At 41.4% G+C, this 21,628-nt stretch overlaps 1 protein-coding gene across 3 annotated transcripts in view; it reads right to left on the bottom strand.

Moving 5' to 3' along the window:
* CEP120 (centrosomal protein 120) overlaps nt 1-7,242 on the bottom strand; it is an 81,686-nt gene extending 74,444 nt beyond the window's left edge. The window contains exons 1-2 of one of the 3 annotated variants that reach the window (XM_065918208.1): nt 7,136-7,242; nt 6,804-6,882 (exon numbers count right to left, since the gene is read on the bottom strand). In XM_065918208.1, the coding sequence (XP_065774280.1) occupies nt 6,804-6,852 (49 nt within the window). In that variant the 5' untranslated portion in view covers nt 6,853-6,882; nt 7,136-7,242. Of the gene's footprint in view, nt 1-6,803 lie in introns of all 3 variants that reach the window. The other 2 variants (XM_065918210.1, XM_065918209.1) reach the window with 2 other exon arrangements.
* Between the last annotated feature and the right edge of the window lie 14,386 nt (nt 7,243-21,628).

Below are 21,628 nucleotides of genomic sequence, written 5' to 3'. Positions count from 1 at the left end.
CCAATTTTAGATGTTACTAAAGTCACTGTGGACTGTGACTGCAACCACTGCAGCCACAAAATTAAAAGATGCTTGTTCCTTGGAAGAAAACCGATGACAAACTTAGACAGCATATTAAAAAGCAGAAACATCACTTTGCCAACAAAGGTCCATATAGTCAAAGCTATAGTTTATCCAGTAGTCAAGTATGGATGTGAGAGTTGGAGAGAAGTCTGAGCCCCAAAGAACTGATGCTTTCCAACTGAGGTGCTGGAGAAGACTCTTGAGAGTCCTTTGGACAGCAAGAAGATCAAAGCAGTCAATCCTAGAGGAAATCAACCCTAAATATTCATTAGAAGGATTGATGCTGAAGCTGAAGCTACAGTACCTTCGCCATCTGAAACGAAGAGGTGACTCCCTGATGCTGGGAAAGATTGAGGGCAGGAGAAGTAGGGGGCAACAGAGGACAAGATTGTTGGATTGCGTCATTGACTCAATGGTAATGAGTTTGAGCAAATTCTGGGACATAGTGAAGAACACGGAAGCTTGTCATGCTGCACGCCATGGGGTCACAAAGAATCAGACAGGACAGAGCAACTGAACAACAACAAATACCAGTATTTAATATAGAACAAGTTGTCTAGAGAGTTAAAAAATAATCAAATTAGCAAAAACAAATTTACCTGCATCTTAATTTTCCTGTTAACACAGTAACAGGATCAATCTGATCACATGGACCACAGCCTTGTCTAACTCAATGAAACGAAGAACCATGCTGTGTAAGGCCACCCAAGACAAACAGGTCACGGTGGAGAGTTCTGACAGAATGTGGTCCACTGGAGAAGGGAATGGCAAACCACTTCAGTATTCTTGCTTTGAGAACCCCATGAACAGTATGAAAAGGCAAAAAGATAGGACTCTGAAAGATGAACTACCCAGGTCAGTAGGTGCCCAATATGTTACTGGAGATCAGTGGAGAAATAACTCCACAAAGAATGAAAGGATGGAGCCAAAGCAAAAACAACACCCAGCTGTGGATGTGACAGGTGATGGAAGTAAAGTCCGAAGCTATAAAGAGCAATATTGCATAGGAGCCTGGAATGTTAGGTCCATGAATCAAGGCAAATTGGAGGTGGTCAAACAGGAGATGGCAAGAGTGAACATCCACATTTTAGGAATCAGAGAATTAAAATGGACTGGAATGGGTGAATTTAACTCAGACGACAAATACATCTACTACTGTGGGCAAGAATCCCTTAGAAGAAATGGAGTAACCATCATCGTCAACAAGAGTCCAAAATGCAGTGCTTGGATGCAATCTCAAAAACGACAGAATGATCTCTGTTTGTTTCCAAAGCAAACCATTCAATACCACAGTAATCCAAGTGTATGACCCGACCAGTAATGCTAAACAAGCTGAAGTTGAATGGTTCTTTGAAGACCTACAAGACCTTCTAGAACTAACACCCAAAAAAGATGTCTTTTTCATTATAGGGGACTGGAATGCAAAAGTAGGAAGTCAAGAAATACCTGGAGTAACAGGCAAATTTGGCCTTGGAGTACAGAATGAAGCAGGACAAAGGCTAACAGAGTTTTGCCAAGAGAATGCACTGGTCATAGCAGACACCCTCTTCCAACAACACAAGAGAAGACTCTACACATGGACATCACCAGATGGTCAATACCAAGATCAGATTGATTATATGCTCTGCAGCCAAAGATGGAGAAGTTCCATACAGTCAGCAAAAACAAGACTGTGGCACAGACCATGGACTCCTTATTGCCAAATTCAGACTTAAATTGAAGAAAGTAGGGAAAACCACTAGACCATTCAGGTATGACCTAAATCAAATCCCTTACGATTATACAGTGGAAGTGACAAATAGATTCAAGGGATTAGATCTGATAGAGTTCCTGAACAACTATGGGTGGTGGTTCATTACATTATAGAGGAGGCAGGAATCAAGACCATCCCCAAGGAAAAGAAATACAAAACAGCAAAATGGTTGTCTGAGGAAGTCTTACAAATAGCTGTGAAAAGAAGAGAAGCGAAAAGCAAAGTAGAAAAGGAAAGATATACCCATATGAATGCAGAGTTCCAAAGAATAGCAAGGAGAGATAAGAAAGCCTTCCTCAGCGAGCAATGCAAAGAAACAGAGGAAAACAATAGAATGGGAACGTCTAGAGATCTCTTCAAGAAAATTAGAGATGGTATGGACCTAACAGAAGCAGAAGCTATTGAGAAAAGGTGGCAAGAATACACAGAACTATACAAAAAGGATCTTCATCACCCAGATAATCACAGTGGTATGATCACTCACCTAGAGCCAGACATCCTGGAATGCGAAGTCAAGCGGGCCTTAGGAAGCATCACTACAAACAAAGTTAGTGGAGGTGATAGAATTCCAGTTGAGTTATTTCAAATCCTAAAAGATGAAGTTGTGAAAGTACTGCACTCAATATGCCAGCAAATTTGAAAAACTCAGCAGTGTCTACAGGACTGGAGAAGGTCACCTTTCATTCCAATCCCAAAGAAAGGCAATGCCAGAGAATGCTCAAACTACTGTACAATTGCACTCATCTCATACGCTAGCAAAGTAATGCTCAAAATTCTCCAAGCCAGGCTTCAACAGTACATGAACCATGAACTTCCAGATGTTCTAGCTGGATTTAGAAAAGGCAAAGGAACCAGAGATCAAATTGCAAACATCCATTGGGTCATCAAAAAGCAAGAGAGTTCCAGAAAAACATCTATTTCTGCTTTACTGACTATGCCAAAGCCTTTGACTGTGTGGACCACAAAAAACAGTAGAAAATTCTTCAAGGGATGGAAATACCAGACCACCTGACCTGCCTCGTGAGAAACCTGTATGCAGGTCAGGAAGCCACAGTTAGAACTGGACATGGAACAACAGACTGGTTCCAAACAGGGAAAGGAATACTTCAAGGCTGTATATTGTCACCATGCTTATTTAACTTATATGCAGAGTACATCATGAGAAACGCTGGCCTGGATGAAGCACAAGGTGGAATCAAGATTGTCGGGAGAAATATCAATAACCTCAGATATGCAGATGTTGCTGCTCCTAAGTAGCTTCAGTTGTGTCCAACTCTGTGCGACCCCATGGACTGCAGCCTACCAGGCTCCTCCATCCATGGGATTTTCCAGGCAAGAATACTGGAGTGGGTTGCCATTGCCTTCTCCAGATATGCAGATGACACCAGCCTTACGGCAGAAAGCAAAGAAGAACTAAAGTGCCTCTTGATGAAAGTTGAAAGAGGAAAGTGAAAAAGTTGGCTTAAAACTCAACATTCAGAAAACTAAGATCATAGCATCTGGTCCCATCACTTCACAGCAAATAGATGGGGAAACAATGGAAACAGTGACAGACTTTATTTTTTGGGCTCCAAAATCACTGCAGACAGTGACTGCAGTTATAAATTAAAAGACACTTACTCCTTGGAAGAAAAGTTATAAAGCAGAGACATTACTTTGCCAACAAAGGTCCATCTAGTCAAATCTGTGGTTTTTCCAGTAGCCATGTATGAATGTGAGAGTTGGACTATAAAGAAAGCTGAGCAGCGAAGAATTGATGCTTTTTAACTGTGGTGTTGGAGGAGACTCTTGAGAGTCTCTGCAAGGAGATCCAAACAGTCCATCCTAAAGGAAATCAGTCCTGACTGTTCATTGGAAGGACTGATGCTGAAGCTGAAACTCCAATACTTTGGCCACCTCATGTGAAGAACTGACTCATTTGAAAAGACCCTGATGCTAGGAAAGATTGAAGGCGGAAGGAGAAAGGGAAAACAGAGGATGAGATGGTTGGATGGCATCCTGGACTCAATGGACATGAGTTTGAGTCAACTCTGGGAGTTGGCAATGGACAGGGAGGCCTGGTGTGCTGCAGTCCATGGGGTCGCAAAGAGTCGGACATGACTGAGCAACTGAACTGAACTAACACAACACAGTAAAGGATACTTTACAAATTAGTCCAAGGAAAATAAACACGTTCATTCATTCATGTTATTTTCAATGACAACGCTATACATTATCAAGAAACATTAAAATATTCTCTCTACATTACTGTTTATTTGTACTGACAGACTTCATTCCTTCAGTTTGCTGAAGACATATTCAGAGTTAGGTTTATGCCAGAAAATGGAATGCAAAAAGAAGAAAACAGTATGTGCTCTTGAAGAGTAGAGGGTCCAGTGGAAACAGACTTAATACAGTGAAAACAGAACACTAAAAATAAAGAAGCACTAAGCATCTTACAGCCAATATTTCTGCAGCTCTGGTGAGGGGGTTTCAGTGAGCGGAGTTTAACCATTGTTAAATAAGCGCATCCCTCCTGCTACTCACCCTGGTTCAAGCTGCTTAAAAGGAATTAAGCTGGTCATAAAGACCTTGATTGCAAACCTGTCAGTGTCAACCTAAAGTTCTCATTTGAAACTCCCTATGTAGAGTCTTGCCACGCTGGGCATGGCTCTCCCCATTAGAACTCAGGGGCTTCTCACAGGACATCACTGTTGGCTGCTCTAACCGATCACTAAGTTTCACAAATGAGTTTCATATGTGTCCAAAACCACCCCTATATTTAAAGGCTATCCTAACTACAACTTCCAATTAGCTCGAATACAGAGGTAGGTAAAGAACAACAGGTGGGTGCCTTGTCCCAAAGACAAAGACGACCTTGAAATCAGAAACCCTTGTCATTCTCATCCCTGGAATCTAGTACTTAGGCCAAAGTTTGCTCATGGTAGAGGCCCAGTGATCTTCTTTTGAATAAAGAGCACTTCTAGAAGCATAGCCAAGAAATTGCAAGCAGTTCAAATAGCTGAAGGACCAGGAACATATGAAAACACACAGCAGGAGAGAGAAGGCTGAAAAGGTAGGTCACAAGTCTACCCTAAAGGGCCGTGTATGCCACTCTAAGCAGGACCTTATCCCTGAGCACATCAAAGGACTTTAAGAAACTTAGCTTGGCATTTCAGAAGTTACCCCTGCCAGTAAGGGGGACAGTGTTTTCTGAAAAGATATATCAAACAGACTACTCAGAAGATTACTACAGTAGGTTAGGGGGATAATGACAGCGCCACAGCAAGGCACCCACAATGGAAACTCGTTCATTTAAAAGCTCACATTTTAAAAAAAGTTATATAAAGCACCTACTACTATTTTTAAAATAAAATCAACACTTGGTGACCATCTGGATGTTGGGGATGGAGAGGGAACCCAGGAAGACGATGACTCCTAGGGTCTTGGCTTGAAGCAACAGCATGGTTACAATGAATGGAAATACAAACACAAAAGGAGGAATGACTTGGAGGACTGCATATGTTTATAGCAACACCTAACTGACCTTCCCAATTCCAGGTTCTCTGGAAACCACCATACTCAATCCCACAGTGGTCTGAGTTGTCTAATCGCCTGGAATGACTCTTCTATCCTTGATTACCTACCAACCAAGGCACTTCAGCCATTAACCTCATCCACCTCCCAAACCTGTGTTTACAGCTGTATCATTTATTTTTATTTACATTACATCCCAACATATTAAGTCCTGCACATTAATTTGACCTCCCTAAGGAGACAGAACCCTACAACCTTAAAGGGAAAGAGAGTGCCTTCCATCTCTGTTACCTCATAGCATGGGCCACAGTCCAAAAGCTTTTGTTCACCAAATTACAAGAGGATTTCAGTCCTATGTCTTTAAACAGTCAGTAACCTAACAGCTAAATCTTCCCCAACACTATGGATTCCGTCCCATCCTCTCCTCCAAAATTCAAAACTTAGTTTTATCTTTTCTTCCCTCTCACCTCGCAAAGAGTGCCGGGCCTCCATGAGACACCTCCCCTGAAGGGCAGGGGTCCCAGCCATTCCTCTCACCCTTCAAGATGACTCCTTCTTGTCCTATTATTCAAAACCTAACCTCAATTTACCCATCAACTCCTATATCCTCCACTTTTCTGTTCTGCAACCACACTGAATTCAAGCAATCAAAGATGTCTGGCTTGACTATCCCTTAAACACCACTGGCGCTTCCCTTTGCCTGGAATGCCCTTCCTTCCTTTTTTCTCCCTCGACAAACTTTTAATCATTCTTTAGGACTAAAATAAAGGTCATCTCCTTTGGGAAAACGTTCCCAGCTTCCCCAGACAGAGGTGGTCATTCCTTCTTCCACACCTTGATAAGAATTTATTGTTCTCCGGGCTACACCAATAGCTTTTGGAACCAGGTCTGTTGTGTTTTTATTCCCAGCACAGTGCCTGACACTCAGCTAGTCTCCAAACAAACCCAACTTCCGGGCATGTGCAATAGACCCTCTTGACAACTGTAGTCCTCTAAGCACCCAGTAGAGACCTGTAAACGGAAGGGCCCCCGCAAAGACATCTGAAGATGCAAGAACACATAAACACTTCTGAACAATGCAAGAAATATGTATTTGAGTCAAAGCAAAGTTCTCAACACTGATACCAGGAGGACGCTGGGCAGAACCTGCTTTCCAGGCACTATTTCAGCTCATATTGTAAGCAGCATCGATATGCTGCTTCTGATGGAAACCTTCTCCAACATTCTCTGGGTCTACGGCTAATCACGCTAAATATCACCTTCCCTTAATACCTCCCATATTCCCATTCCCTTGGGGAACTTGTAAATCAACTGCCCAACAGACCTTACAGCATACAACTTCAAACAAGTCTCTGAGGACCGCACCGGCGAAGATGACAGGGTTCTTCAGGTTAACAAAGCCTCGGTCCCACATTACTCCGTTAACATTTAGAAAGCAGCAACTGCAAACGCCAAGTTCCCGGTCGCTCACCTTCTAGGATGGACACGACGATGAGCAGTTGGTCGGACTTGGAGACCATGGTCGCGGTCGGCGGCCGGTAGGCGGGGGTCTGCTGGGAGGAAGAGGGGCCCAGGTGAGTGGCGGGCAGCCTGCGACCCCAGGCAGAACCCCCGGCGAGGCTCCTGCCGCCCGCCCACAGCCCCGGACACCCGGATCCCGCTCGGCGGTCGGCCTGCAGCGCGCCCGGTTCCGGGCCCGGGGCCGCCAGTCCAACCGCAACCCGGTCCCGACTCAAGGCAAAAGCCGGTGGGCCACCCGGCCCGGCCTGTCCACAGGGAGACGCGAGCCCGCCGCCAGAGGACCTTTTGCCGCCGGCGTAAAAGCTTTTCAAACACCCCGGCTGCAGCCGCCACGGCCGCCACAATTCCCCGCTTCCGCCTAGCAACCAGGCCCGCAGGCCCAGCGCCCCAGGGAGGCTGGAGGACAAAGGGTGATAGAGATCAGGGCAGTCGAGGATAGAACGCCCTTCAGCCCGCCTCACCTCTTACCCTTTTACGCTACGTTCCAGAGCCCTGAAGAAAAGACTGGCCGTTACCTCACAGCGCCCCCTGCTAGCCGGACCAGGGAAAGCGGGCGATTTGGTGGAGACCAACCGCGCAGGCGCACTACTGCAGTAAACCCTTCCCGAACTTCCCCAGTAAGGAAAGTGAATGTAATGTATTCTCTGGTTTTCGTCCTAGACAAAACCTGGGAAATACATCAACATAAATTTAGAAAACAAAAAAGCTAGCTCTGTTCAGGCCACCAGCGTCAATACTGCTTAAAAGTTAAATCCTGGAAAAATAGTGATTTAAGTCTGAACTCTAAAATCAACTAAGATTGTCCTGACGGCAGCTCAGGTTTCACGCACGCTTTGTAAACTAAAGTAGCGTCATTACGGTAACTGCTGTAACTGCTGGCAGTGACGTAAGCTCGCTGAGAATTTCCTGTACAGTAAAAACTACCCTAAAACAAAAACATTGTCACGTGGGCAGGAAAATTAAAGGTATAGGTTCTTCTACTCCCTAGCGACAAAGTAATTAGCGAAATCAAGACCAGAAATAAAAAAGCATCTAAAAGCTTCATTTTAGATGACATTTCCTCCTTTCCATGCCTTCTCCCCCACACACTTCAGGCTTTATTTTAGGAAAGATTAGAAGTCTTTTGGAAAGCACCTAGTTTGAAACTGGTTCTTGGGCGGGATCGGTGGGAGGAGGAGGAAGAGAGAACAATTTCTACTCCTTCACTCCACCGCACCACCCCATCTCCGCTTTGTGCCCCAAAGAAAAGGAGGATGTGGAGATCGGACTAGACCACTTCTAAAACATTTTCAGGTCCTTTTAGAGGACTCCCTGAAATAAGGCATTATGCAAAAATAAAACCAAAGTAATGATCTACTTTTGGTTCAATACATTCTTCTGCGGAAAATGTCAGACTCAAAAGTGGACCGATCATACAAGAACCCCCAGGTACCCAGAATGCAGCTTGGGAAATTATCAGCTGAAGACCAGTCCTCTTCATCCGTTGCAGAGGAACAGGTATTTGAAGGAAATGCCTGATAACTCAGTTGGTCAAGAATTCACCTGCAATGAAGGAGACCCAGGTTCAATTCCTGGGTCGTGAAGATCCCCTGGAGAAGAAATAGGCTACTCACTTTAGTGTTCTTGGGCTTACCCTGTGGCCCAGCTGGTAAAGAATCCACTCGCAATGTGAGAGATTGGGGTTTGATCCCTGGGTTGAGAAGATCCCCTGGAGAAGGGAAAGGCTACCCACACTCCAGTGTTCTGGCCTGGAGAATTCTATGGACTATACAGTCCATGGTCGCAAAGAGTCAGAGGGGACTTTCACTTTCACTTTCCTAATGTCATATCAATTCACCTCTTTCAATAAGTACCTCTAAAAGATAAAGTTTTTTTTTATCTTAAATATTAGATTTCATTAGAAGGACTGATGCTGAAGCTCCAATACTTTGGCCACCTGATGCGAAAAGACAACTCATTGGAAAAGACCCTGATGCTGGGAAAGATTGAGGGCAGGAGGAGGGGACTACAGATGACAAAATGGTTGGATGGCATCACTGACTCAATGGACATGAGTTTGAGCAAGCTCTGGGAGATGGTGAAGGACAGAGGAGCCTGGTATACTGCAGTCCATGGAGTTGCAAAGAGTCAGACATGACTGAGCAACTCAACAACAATGAAATATTAGATACTTAACCACAATTGTACTGTTACACCTTAAATTTAACAATAATTCATTAATAAAATTAAATATACACTGTTCAAATTCCCTGGTTGTCTAATATTTTTTTCAGCTGGTCTGTTCAAATTAGGACCCAAAACACAATGTATTTGGTTCATATGTCTCTTGCCTTTTTTAATCTATAGGTACTCACTTCCACTTCTTTTTTTTTCTTCCTTGAAACTCTTTGTTGAAGAAACTGGTCACATAATTTTACAGATTTTACCACAATCTAAATTTTTTGATACAATACCAGTGTTGTTATTTAACATATCCTCTGTTGAGCAGTCTAACCAATATGTCCACACCGACAATACTCAAAGAATATTAGCAAAACAGATCAACAACAACAAATACAAGGTTATCAGAGTGTAAAACACTACTTAGCATTAAACTCTCGGAAAAGAGAAGTCAAAGCACGGAAACAGGGTCTCCAGTGGAAAGAATACCCAGGAGATAAGAGTCTGGGTACCTACCTCTGCCATTTGCATGCTGGTGACCTTAAACACATCATTTTTACTGCTTTTAGCCTCTGTTTCAGCTGTACAATGGTAGCACAAATGATTCCTTAGTTCAAGACTTAAATGTAGTAAATGCCATTTAGTTATTACCTTTTTATATGAACAATCTCAGACCTTACCTGATAGCTGTAAAAGAATCAGGAGCTGCCATCAATATACCTCATTGTTTTGCTTTAGTATATCTACCAGGGCCGAAAACCTAGACTGTAAACCATCACTGAATGCCAAAGAATAATCTCAGGTCAGAAAAAAATCTGGCAAGTCATTGAAATTAAGTAAGACACTTTTTCACATAGTAAAATTTTCACATAGTTCTCTTTCTCTAAATTTTTATCCCAAACGACACTGCTGCTGCTGTTAAGTCACTTCAGTTGTGTCCGACTCTGTGCGACCCCATAGACAGCAGCCCACAAGTCTCCACCGTCGCTGGGATTCTCCAGGCAAGAACACTGGAGTGGGTTGCCATTTCCTTCTCCAATGCATGAAAGTGAAAAGGGAAAGTGAGGTCGTTCAGTCGAGTCCGACTCCTAGCGACACCATGGACTACAGCCTACCAGGCTCCTCCATCCATAGGATTTTCCAGGCAAGAGTACTGGAGTGAGGTGCCATTGCCTTCTCTGCCAAACGACACTGTTACTTCTAAAATCACCTCATCATAGCTACTGAAAAGTCATCAATTTAGTTGGCATGGTTTTTTTTTGTTTGTTTGCTTTTTATAACTACAAAACTAATAACATAAAATTTCCCATTTATCCCACCTAGAAATGGAATAATAATTCTATCAGCACCTAGAGCCTCCTCCTTATCTGTTATTCTACAATCTAATTTCCTCTCATATGTGATATTTAGCAGTAATAACTTCAGTTCTTGCATAAAGCATATTTCAACTTAAATTCATGAGAAAAAAAAATTTGTTATAAGTTTATAAAGTGTCAATTACTGTTTCAAAATACATCAGTAAATGCTAATAAAATGTAAAATTTGTGTCCATTACATAATGTGAGATCCATTACACTCTAAACATGCAAATTCAAACTAACCAGTGTGATTAAATGCTTGATTCTGAAATCATGTTTGTCAACCTAAAAGTTTATGTTAGGTAGCTTTCTATTTCTAGGGATTTCCCAGAACCAAACAAAGCATTTTGACTCATTTCAAACCTTTCAGTTTCTGTAGCTATTTTACATTTTGACAAACATCTTTCCTAGTAGTATATCTCTATATCTTTTCTTAAATCTTTTCAACATTTTTGTGGCCACCAGAGGGGGCATCATGAGTTGTGTTCCCCTTCACCAGCCCCTTGCCTCTTCTGGTCCCCTCCCCACATACACATGCCCACTTAGTAAAATTTAAAGCAAGCTCCAAGGACTAATAAAATTAACATATCTATTGATGACTGCTATTAGCAAAAGCATGGTGCCACTCTGATCTTCAAGTGGTGCTTAGAAATAGCCTTCTTCTAGAAGAGGAAGTGGGAGTAGACTTAGTAACAAGTACTCAGTGTCAAGATGACTTCCAATCTAGGATCTGACCTCATTAAACTTGGCAACTAATTTCCGTTCCTTTAATCCCTTAAAGAAGGACCACTAACGTCTATAGGAGGGGAGACAATATAGCCCCACAGTAAAGAGACATACATGGCTTCATTTCAAGTTTCTCAACTTAGCAGCTTTGTGGCTTAGTCAAATCACTTTGCCCTGAAACTCGGTTTTCCCATCAGTAAACCAGGGTTAAGTAGTCCTCAGCTCACATGATTTTTGAGAGGATTAAATGGCATTGCCTCTTTTAAGGCCCTGGGATGTAATAAAATCTCTGAATATGATAGCCATTTTTATTATGAATGTGGAGGGATAATTTATTCTGCTATTAATTTGTGGGTTGTTCCCCTTCTGGTTTTTTAAAGATAACCAGATTCTCTATATGCCCTCACTTATGCCTATATTTATGTTCTAGCCCTTCTGCTTGGCTTTTGTGAAAGATCACAGCAGAACATTTCAAAGTCAGATACTCCCCAGGTCAGGCAGCTGCCGTTAACTAGTGCAATGGGCTGGGCTTGGCCTGAGCAGAAGGGAGAACCCTTCTCTCCCCGCACTGGTTACTGTCATGCAATAAAAGCCAGATTTTCCAAATTTCCATAAGCACCTAACATTTATGTGAATTCATTCAATTTTTAAATCCTAGGCACAGTGGTAAAGAATCTGCCTGCCGATGCAAGAGATGCAAGTTCGATCCCTGGGTTGGGAAGATTCATTGGAGGAGGAAATGGCAACCCACTCCAGTATTCTTGCCTGGAAAATTCCATGGTCAGAAGAGCCTGGTGGGATACAGTCCATGGGGTCTTAAAAGAGTCGGACACAACTGAGCAAAGCACACACAACACCCACCTCCCACTCCCACACTTACTCCCTCTCCCTGTCCTAAATGAATTAAAGTGGTTATCATAGCTGCCCCTGAAGGGCAGAGGAAAGAAAGCAGTAAGGGAAGGAGAGGAGATTGCCTTCAACTGGGAAGGAGAAGATGATAGGGAGTGTGGTAGGGACCCACATTCCATTTCATGACAGAACCTTCAGGAGGGAAGAGAAATGGGGAGGTAACTGAAGACTTAGCTCTCAATTTATCGCACTTGCCATAGGTTCTCATGCCCCTAATTTGACACAGAATCAGCAAACTCACTAGAATTCAAGGAACTGTGGAGGCTGGGCTGATAGACAGCTGAACAGAAACCAACAAGGGCAAAAACTTCCAAGGCCCATCTTTGTTCGGTGTTAGAACGCTAGAACCTTTGCACAACACTCTGTGAGTGGATGCGGGGAGCTACAATGATAACTGAGACTGAATTTCTGCCTGTTGGAAGGGACTTCGAACTGAAGTTAAGAGTCTACAGAAAAGCAATATTTCTGGCCTGTGTACGTGCTTGCTAAGTTGCTCCCATCATGTCCAATTCTGTGACCCCATGGACCATAGCCCGCCAGGTTCCTTTCTCCATGGGATTCTCCAGGCAAGAATACTAGAGTGGGTTACCATGCCCTCATCCAGGGGATCTTTCTGACCCCAGGGATGGAACTCTTATCTCTTGCATCTCCTGCATTGGCAGGTGGGTTCTTAACCACTAGCCCCACCTGGGAATATTTCTGGCACTCTCTCCTATGTGGAGTAAGTTTCCTGGGGTTACTTTAGGCTGGGATGAGCTTTGAGCCACTGAGTCACGGTATGTCGTCACGGTGGTTCTCTGTGGAGCAAAGTATAAAGGGTGGGAAATGTCCCCCTACTCCAGAGAGACCAGAAGAGTTGGAGACACTGCTGGAGCTCTGGGGAAGGGCTGCAGACCAACAAAAATGCCGCTGTCTTGCTTTGGAAAGACTACGCTTTCTGTAGAGTGCCCATGTACTGGGGCAGCAGACTTTAAGGGGTCCCTTTTAACACCGGAGCATAGAACAGATGGTAGACGCGGGGACAAAAGACCTGCCACGGGAACACTGTGACATCAAGAAACAGTATGCGACATTTTGGGACTTTGCTTCACCTATTATGTAACGTCTGATGTGTGTTGATATTTTTTCCTTCTAAAAATCTCCCGTTTGAACCACTGAAACCAATATTGGAGGAGGAGCTTGGGCCAGCCTACTCAGCTATCTGGTGACAAAATTCCCCAGGCTTCTGGGTGACTGGCCCATAGAAGTCTGATTCCACTAAATAGTAACACAGAGTCTTCTGTGCTACAAGAAATTCCTGGCACAAGAGTCCTATTTTTTTGCTGCTATTACAAATATACCTGAAGAGGATAAAACTATTCTCTACCTCACTATGTTATATTTAACCAATAACAAATTACATACCAATAATTACAGCCCCCCACCCTGAATTAAGAGAAAGTTTCTAAACACACAGCCTGGATTCAAAGAAAACAGAAGCCTCTTTCTCACATGCATCCCTAAGCCATAACGCAAGCAGCTTCCCTAGCCAGCAGCTAGCAAACTTTGTCATACCACGAATGGTACAACAAAACTGTTATCCCATGTGATTCCGCATAAATCACAGTACTGTCCCTCCTGAATTTTTGCCTGTGTTCCTGCTGCCAATGTAATACTCTGTATGTGCATAAATGAGTACTTTTCCCAAGCAGTAACGAGCATAACAAGGTAACAGGATGCTGCGTGGGGATTTCACTTGTTGCCATGGAGTTGACACCTATGAACCAAAGGATGGCAAAGAGGTGTCATGCATCCCTCTTTCTGAAGAGCACCTTGGACAACTCAGGTCCACATCCTTCTCTCAGGTTTTGTAAGAGGTGACTACAACAGCTTTGCTACCCACTACTGTCAGTCCAGCTCCTAGCTAACACTATATTCATATGGTGGGCTGAGGAGGAATGAGTGATAAGCCTGACATCCATCCCATTGTAGAGAGTGAAAATACCCCCACACACACCCCTGCCCACCTCATCCCAAGCCAAGTTAAAGGTGGTGAATCCAAAGGAACTTCTCAGAGACATGGACAAACTTGCTGGTCAAAGCTCATTGTGGATACTTGAGCTGGAAGGAGAGAGACTGTGTGTGTGTATATGAGAGAGAGAGAGAGAAAGGAAAGAGAGAGACAGATTCAGATTTTGTTGCAGAAGCAATGTAGAGGGAGATTCCCACGGTTGAGATGAATACGGTGGTAGGTTACTTTGATGGAACTATTTGGTGTCCATGAAAAGAGGCCATAAAGTGAAGAGACTGCAGCCACCAAGGCTGTGGGGTCTAGAATCTGAGGTGGGAACAGATCTGGTTTCAGAAGCGTTTGAGCAGGAGGAGTCAAAAGTGACCAAGTCAGGCTGATCTCCCAGAAGAAAATATAGTGCACTGGAAAGCCCCCGACACCACTCCCACCAACATCGCCCCTGGAAAACTCACATACGTGTCCCAGGAGAGACTCAGCATTTAGCTGGGAGCTACTCAGCAGGCCTCAGAGATAGATGGATCTTGAACTGAGAAAGAACGATAGGTAAGGGAGGACTGACGTCTGATACTTGCAGTCTTTCTCCATCTTTGATCCCAATTCCTTGGAGGAGAAGGGGTCCCAAAGGAAAGAGAGGTGAGGGAGTAAGACAACTGATCCCATTCCTTTCCCAGTCTAAATTACTTAAATGCAAGCTTCACTAGAATGGGGAGGTTGGGAGCCAATGAGATTTCAAACATATGTGTAAAGTGAAATTATAAACTGCAATAAGTTGAACTAAACTGATATTTTAATAACTGAATGATCAGAAAGCTGTAGGATCTGACTAAGCTGTCTTGAAGGGATGGGAGAAGGAAACTCAATGTTGCATAGTTGAAAGCAATAACTGGAGAAAAATGGAATGATTTCATATTTCTACACTGACCTAAGCACTGATTGTTGAAGAAACCAGTTATTTAATACTAATAATAGTAATATTCTATTGACTCTTCTGATCTTTCCAACAACACCATGGAGAGTAAAGTCGAGGTTTTTACCACTTTTTAACAGCTGAGAAAATCTGAGGTTGGATAACTTGAACAATTTGATAACAGTCAGATGTCAGGATGTCTGAGAGCTTCTGTTAAGCCAGTGATATTCAGATGCCCTGAAAAGTGAAAAGTGAAAGTGATAGTCACTCAGTCATGTCCGACTCTTTGTGATCCCATGGACTATAAACTACCCAGCTCCTCCGTCCATGGAATTCTCCAGGCAAGAATACTGGAGTGGATTGCCATGCCCTCCCCCTCCAGGGGATCTTCCCATCCCAGAGATCGAACCTGGGTCTCCCGTATTGCAGGCAGATTCTTTACCATAGGAGTCACGAGGGGAGCCCCCCACCAGGGTACACATATGACCTGAGAACATGGATCATTGCTGGGACCCTGGGGTAGGAATTTCTTTACAACACTATGGATGGGGCAACAATGTTAATAAGTGGTAAGAAATGAAAACACTGCTTTTATATTAAAATGAGCACGAAACTGTATGGATACAAGAAATATTGTGCATGATTTTCAAAGACAGAGCATAACACTTCAAAGAAATTTGCTTTGGAGGACACCTTCAGCCTCCAGGGACTTCCCTGGTAGCTCAGTGATAAAGAATCTGCCTGCAATTTGGGAGACAGGTTCAACATATGGGTTGGGAAGATTCCCTGGAGAAGGAAATGGCAACCCAATCCAGTGTTCTTGCCTGGAGAATTCCATGGACAGAGGAGCCTTCTGGGCTACGGTCCAGGGGGTCACAGTCAGACACAACTGAGCGACTAACACACTTCCAGCCTCTCACACCCCCGTCCCAGCCCACCAACTCCGTTCATATCAGCCCTCCTCTCCAGTTGGTTATTTACCAGACCCTTAGAAAAGGCCCTCACTTATATTCTTGAGCTAGATTCATATCTTAAAAGCTATTTGCAATAGTGAAAGGAGGAAATAGAAAATGTCTTTTTGTTGTTGTTCAGTTGCTAAATTGTGTCCAACTCTTTGCAACCCATGGACTGCAGCGTGCCAGACTTCCCTGTCCTTCATTAATTTCTGGAGCTTGCTCAACTCATATCCATTGAGTCTGTGATGCTATCCAACCACCGCTTTCTGCCATGAGAGTTGTTTTATCTGCATCTGTGAGGTTGAATATTATGTCTAAATGGAAGTAATATCATACTGCCACATAGCACTCTATGAGGTTGAAATGTGGAAGTGAAAGCCGCTCAGTCGTGTCCAACTCTTTGTGACCCCATGGACTATACAGTCCATAGTATTCTCCAGGCCAGAATACTGGAGTAGGTAGCCTTTCCCTTTTTCAGATCTTCCCAACCCAGGGATCGAACCCAGGTCTCCCGCATCACAGGTGGATTCTATACCAGCTCAGCCACAAGGTTAGACCAAGAATACTGAAGTGGGTAGCCTATCCCTTCTCCAGCGGAAGTTAGAGAAAATTAAAGACTAATTATATATTGAAATCATTATTATTTCAATGTAGTAAATGAAATTCTGAGGATAGTTGACTTTACTATTCTAGTCATGCTAGATTTAAATGGTTGGACATTTAGCTGAGAGGTACTCTTAGGACTGCTGAGTGTGATAACATAATGTTAGTGAACTCTGCAACTTTTTACAATTGTGAATTGGTTTTTAATCATAAAAATGACCAATGTCCCAGACAAGAGTTGAATACAAGGTAAAAATCAGTGGTTTTCTTGTTTTTGTTTTTTTTTTTTAGTTTGTGGCTAAAACTGCAATGTCAACATTGACTGACTTATCCTAACATTAACCAGAAATATATAATCTTCCAAATATCAGTGAATGTAAATCCCAGTAAGTTAGAAAGCATGTCTCTTTTGTTCATTATCCTATTGCTAGTGCTTGTAAGAGTGTCAAGTCAATTTGTAATAGAAGCTCAATAGATTCTTGCTAAATAAATAAAGCCAAATTTATAGCAATCATAGAATTATATCTACACCAGTGATAGAGAGTAATGGAGATGTAATTCATCCAAGTGTAAAGTACTAAAGTGAATACAGAATTTGGTACAGCTCAAGAAATGGAGCCTTGAAATTTTCCTGATCAGATTGCAACAGCCATTCTCCAATACATTAAAAACACTTCGTAATCTACTTGGTCTCAGGAACTTTTAACAATATGAAAAGAAATAATTTATTGAACTGTGTGTGTGTGTGTCTGTGCGCACACACACGCCCACTCAGTCATATCAGACTCTTCAACCCCATGGACTATAGCTCACCGGGCTCCTCTGTCCATGGAATTTTCCAGGCAAGAATACTGGAGTGGGTTGCCATTTCCTTCTTCCAGGGGATCTTCCCAACCCAAGGGTCAAACCCACATCTCTTGTGTCTCCTGCATTGGTAGGCGAATCCTTTACCCCAAGGCCACCTGGGAAGCACTTACTGTAGTACTTTGGGAAAGTCTCAAAGGTTAAGATGACAATAATGAAATGATTTTGCAAGGATGTCAGAGATGAGAGTGAGTGAATTACCCTTGAAAAGGATAATTATTCTACATGTGTTAAAAGGAGAAAAAAAGAAAAATTGAAGAAAAGGAAAAGGAGATATTAAACTAATGTGTTTCATTAGTGTCCTCACTGGCAATGCCGTAAGAAGTCCGAGAAGGAAAAAGGAATACTCCATCAGGGAGTGAGAAGGATAGTTAAGATAAGAAAAAAGAAATATTTTTAAATCTAGAATTCTGAGAATTCTTCTTTATAGTTTTGTCCACCATCCAGCAGTATTTATTAACAAACTGGTTTCCATCATCTCTATTAACCAATATGAACACACCAAAATGATATCTATTCAGCAGGGTGAAGTTAAAAGGACATTTTATAACTCATTTGTTACTGTTTTCTTATTGGAAATGCTAACAGCTTTGATACAGTTCATTCCAAATCTTTAAGTTAACAAGTCATTATATTAGTTGAACAAGTGCCAGTAAAAGACAATCTATAAATTAAGTTCCATGGGACAGAATCTTATTTGTTTTACTTTCTATCTCCAGGGTCTAGAATAGTGTTTGGCACACAATAGGCATTTAATAAATATTTGTTGAATGACCTGACAAAACTGAATGGATTTTAGCCAGCAGATGAACTCTAAACCTAACATGATATGACATGTTTGACTAATATCCTCCATTATAAAGTAAACTTATCAAAATATTAAACATTTTCTTGGGATATTTACTTCTTCAAAATAAAATGCTATAATACTATTTTGTTATACTTGGCTAGTAGCTAACTTTTGTCAAACTTTTACACTTCATTTTTTTTTTAATGTAGAAATTAAGTTTTCAAGGACTTTCTCTTATTTCTTAGGTGGACCAAATTAGAACCATAAGATTCCCAGGAGTTTCTTCAGATTTCAAATACCCAACTTCACACTGCTATCTAGCCTGGAAAATTTACCTCTGAACTTAATCAGGGCAATTATATAAATTTATCATATATCTCTGTTCCATCAAGTTCACTGTTTCTTTTTTAAATTAATGTAAGCTTCTAAGTTTTAGGAAAACTGAGCAGACATTCCAGAGCTTGAATTGGTTTCCATTTAAAAAGTATTAAGTGGTATAACAAATGCATTGCAATGGAACCCAACTATCAGTCCATCCAAATAGTTAATTTACCACTTCTCAGAATAGAGCTGAGGGAGCGCTCATTTTACACACGGGGCCAGGTTTCTTTTCTTCTTGTCCTTTCCCCTGAAGGATTTCTGCCTAGATCAATTAACTTTCTCCCCACCTAGCCTGGTTCTCATGAGTATGGGTGCCTAATGTTATCATTTTGATAAGAAAAGGTGGAACTTCATAGCAGTTCCCTGTATTCATTAACTTTACATCCATTTAAATCAAACAATTTAATCTGATATCCAATAATGAGGCAATTATTCCATGCATTTTTTTCCCCTCTCCTCCCTAAATCAACCATGGTTATTAAAAGATAGTAACATATCCAGATACGTTATTTATGTTAGTTGAAACTTCACTCATTGGGATATTTTGTTTATAAATCTTCCCCCAAAACAAAGTCTCATTGGATTAAAATTTTGGAAACAGAACCTATAAATCAGCTTACATTAGTTATTTGGACTTTATCAGCTACTGTTTTCTCTTTAAAAAATCTCGTATGTGAATCAAATACACAAAAAATAGAGTTAATTTAATACATTTCCCTTAATTAAAGAACTTTCTCAGTGAAGCTCTTTCTTTTTCCTACTTTCTTATGTCAGCAAAATAGAAATCAGTTTAAATCTAGATGATCAATATTCAGCCAGCTTGTATACTTTATTTCTTCTGTGGCTACATGCTATTATAATATGTAGGAATTATGAATCTAGCAGATTAAATGCAAGTAATAATGAAGGATGGATGCCAAAGTACTTATGGATCTGTAGTCTGCAGAATAATTACTGCTGAGTTTAATGGAAAATGGAAACGCCCAAAATAAGCATCTTTGAAGGACAGAAGATTTTCTGTCAAAATATAACACTTTTCCTCAATTATTTTGGCATCTAAGTAATTTTCAAAACATATACTTTTAGTGCAGTTACCTTTCTGCTAGAAAATAATCATATGGATCACTTTGCACTTTTTTTTTTTAATCACCTCCTCCCCTTCTCATGCCCCTAAAAGGTACTGATTTCTTAGACATACAAGTTATGGAACAAAATATGAAATTTCACCAAAGAAAGAAAAAGTTGAGTTCCCATTTTTTTTAATTACCTGCTTCTATTTTTTTGTTCTTAATGTTATTTTTAAACATTTCAATAAATTTAAAGGAATGAATGATTTGAAAAAGGACCACTAAAAAAATGTAAGGATTATTTTTATAAATAGTTATTGAATGCTCTCCGTGTAATTCTTCAACTTGATGATGTGATACATAAATTATTCAGGAAGAAATGTATCTTAATCACTATCAGCACTCATATTTTAAGATTAGATCTCAAGGACATTACAGGTAAAACATAGTTTAAGCACAAATCCTATTATTGAGATTTGCTTTAAGATCTTTGGCATTTTGTGATTGCTAAAAGACTCTTATAACCAACCATATTTTATGCTGTATTTAATGGAAACTTTTAGAATGAATATTTAAGATGCTGTTTAAAGTGATTAACTTAAGTCAATAATTACAGAGAGTCAAGCAGCTTCTCTTTCCCTAATATTCCAGCCTGGGAAGTGAAACTCACTTCACACTAAAATTATAAAACTATATTTTGAGGAATTCTTCAATATTACATGTATTGTATCAGTATGCTTTCAGCTTCAAGAGGTGGAAAACTTGACCCCAACTGGCTTACAGCTTAAGATAATGTTTGTACCTGGTACTTTGGAGGCAGGGAGAGCTTCAGGGATCATGCAGTCCCTTCTGGTCTGTCATTTGTGCCTTTTGTTCTGAGTTATTTCATTCTTAGTCAGGATCACTCAGTGGGAAAAGACTGTAATAACCCAGAATGATTTCCAGAGAAACAGCATCTGTCAGAGGGGCTTTCTCCTAACACTGAGGACCTTCCTTTTTAAGCAACTGAAGTCCCATTGGCTCACACTCTCCCTCAGGCTCATTTCTGAACAATCCTATGGCCAGGGGAATGTCACAGCTGACTTGCCTAAACCAGACACTGTTGCAAGAGTTTCAGATTCACTTTAAACCAGCCAGGCCTAACCCTGAGGCTGGAGATGAAGTCACATTTCCCTGAAGCACATGATCTGTGCAGAAAGGACAGCAAGATAGGATACAGTTAGGAAAGGAGAAGGGAGAATGGACTAGCATTAACAAAGTTCGTGGGCTTCGCTGGTAGCTTAGTGGTAAAGGATCTGCCTGCCAATGCAGGAGATGTGGCTTGATCCCTCAGTAGGAAAGATCTCCTGGAGAAAGAAATGACAGCCCATTCCGGTATTCTTGCCTGGGAAATCCCATGCACAGAGGAGCCATGTGGGCTATGGTCCATGGGGTCATAAAAATGTTTGATTTAGTAACTAAACAACAATAAAACCAACAAAGTTTAGCAGAATAAAGCTTTTTGTTTTGAAACAGGTAGTTACATGTGATGTTGAACTAAATATTCAATAAAAGATAACAAAATAACATAAAGCAGTAATTACCCAAGTGAGGGATATCAGAAGCATCGAAAAATATTTTTTTTATCAAAGTTACCTTCCCCTCCCTATTCTGATCTATACCTGTATGAGGCTCTTTTACTTGTCACATTGAAAATTAGTTACTGTTGGGACCCCTGTTGGATCTGAAGGATGAACACATCAAAATTACTGAGAAACATGGCTGTGGAAAAAGCTTTTTAATGTGAGGGGCCAAAAATAAATGTTTGTAAAGGAATAAAATAATGTAGTTGGTTATTCATATTTCATTCTGACGTCAGCCTCTTTCCATTTGCTGTTTTGGTTTCACAAGTCCACAAGTCCTGTGATAAAGACTGCTATTTTTGTTGTTGTTTTTTAAAAACAGATTTCACCTAGCCTAGTGATAATGAGGAAAGCAGCCTAACTTGTATTGTTTCATTGACCCTGTATCTCATCTAAGACCATGTCTCTTTGGAAGAGGTTC

The sequence above is a fragment of the Muntiacus reevesi genome, chromosome 1, assembly GCF_963930625.1.
Source record: "Muntiacus reevesi chromosome 1, mMunRee1.1, whole genome shotgun sequence".
Classification (NCBI taxonomy): Eukaryota; Metazoa; Chordata; class Mammalia; order Artiodactyla; family Cervidae; genus Muntiacus; species Muntiacus reevesi.
The sequence above is the reverse complement of the archived record's forward strand: the minus strand, read 5'-3'. Positions and strand labels throughout refer to the sequence as shown.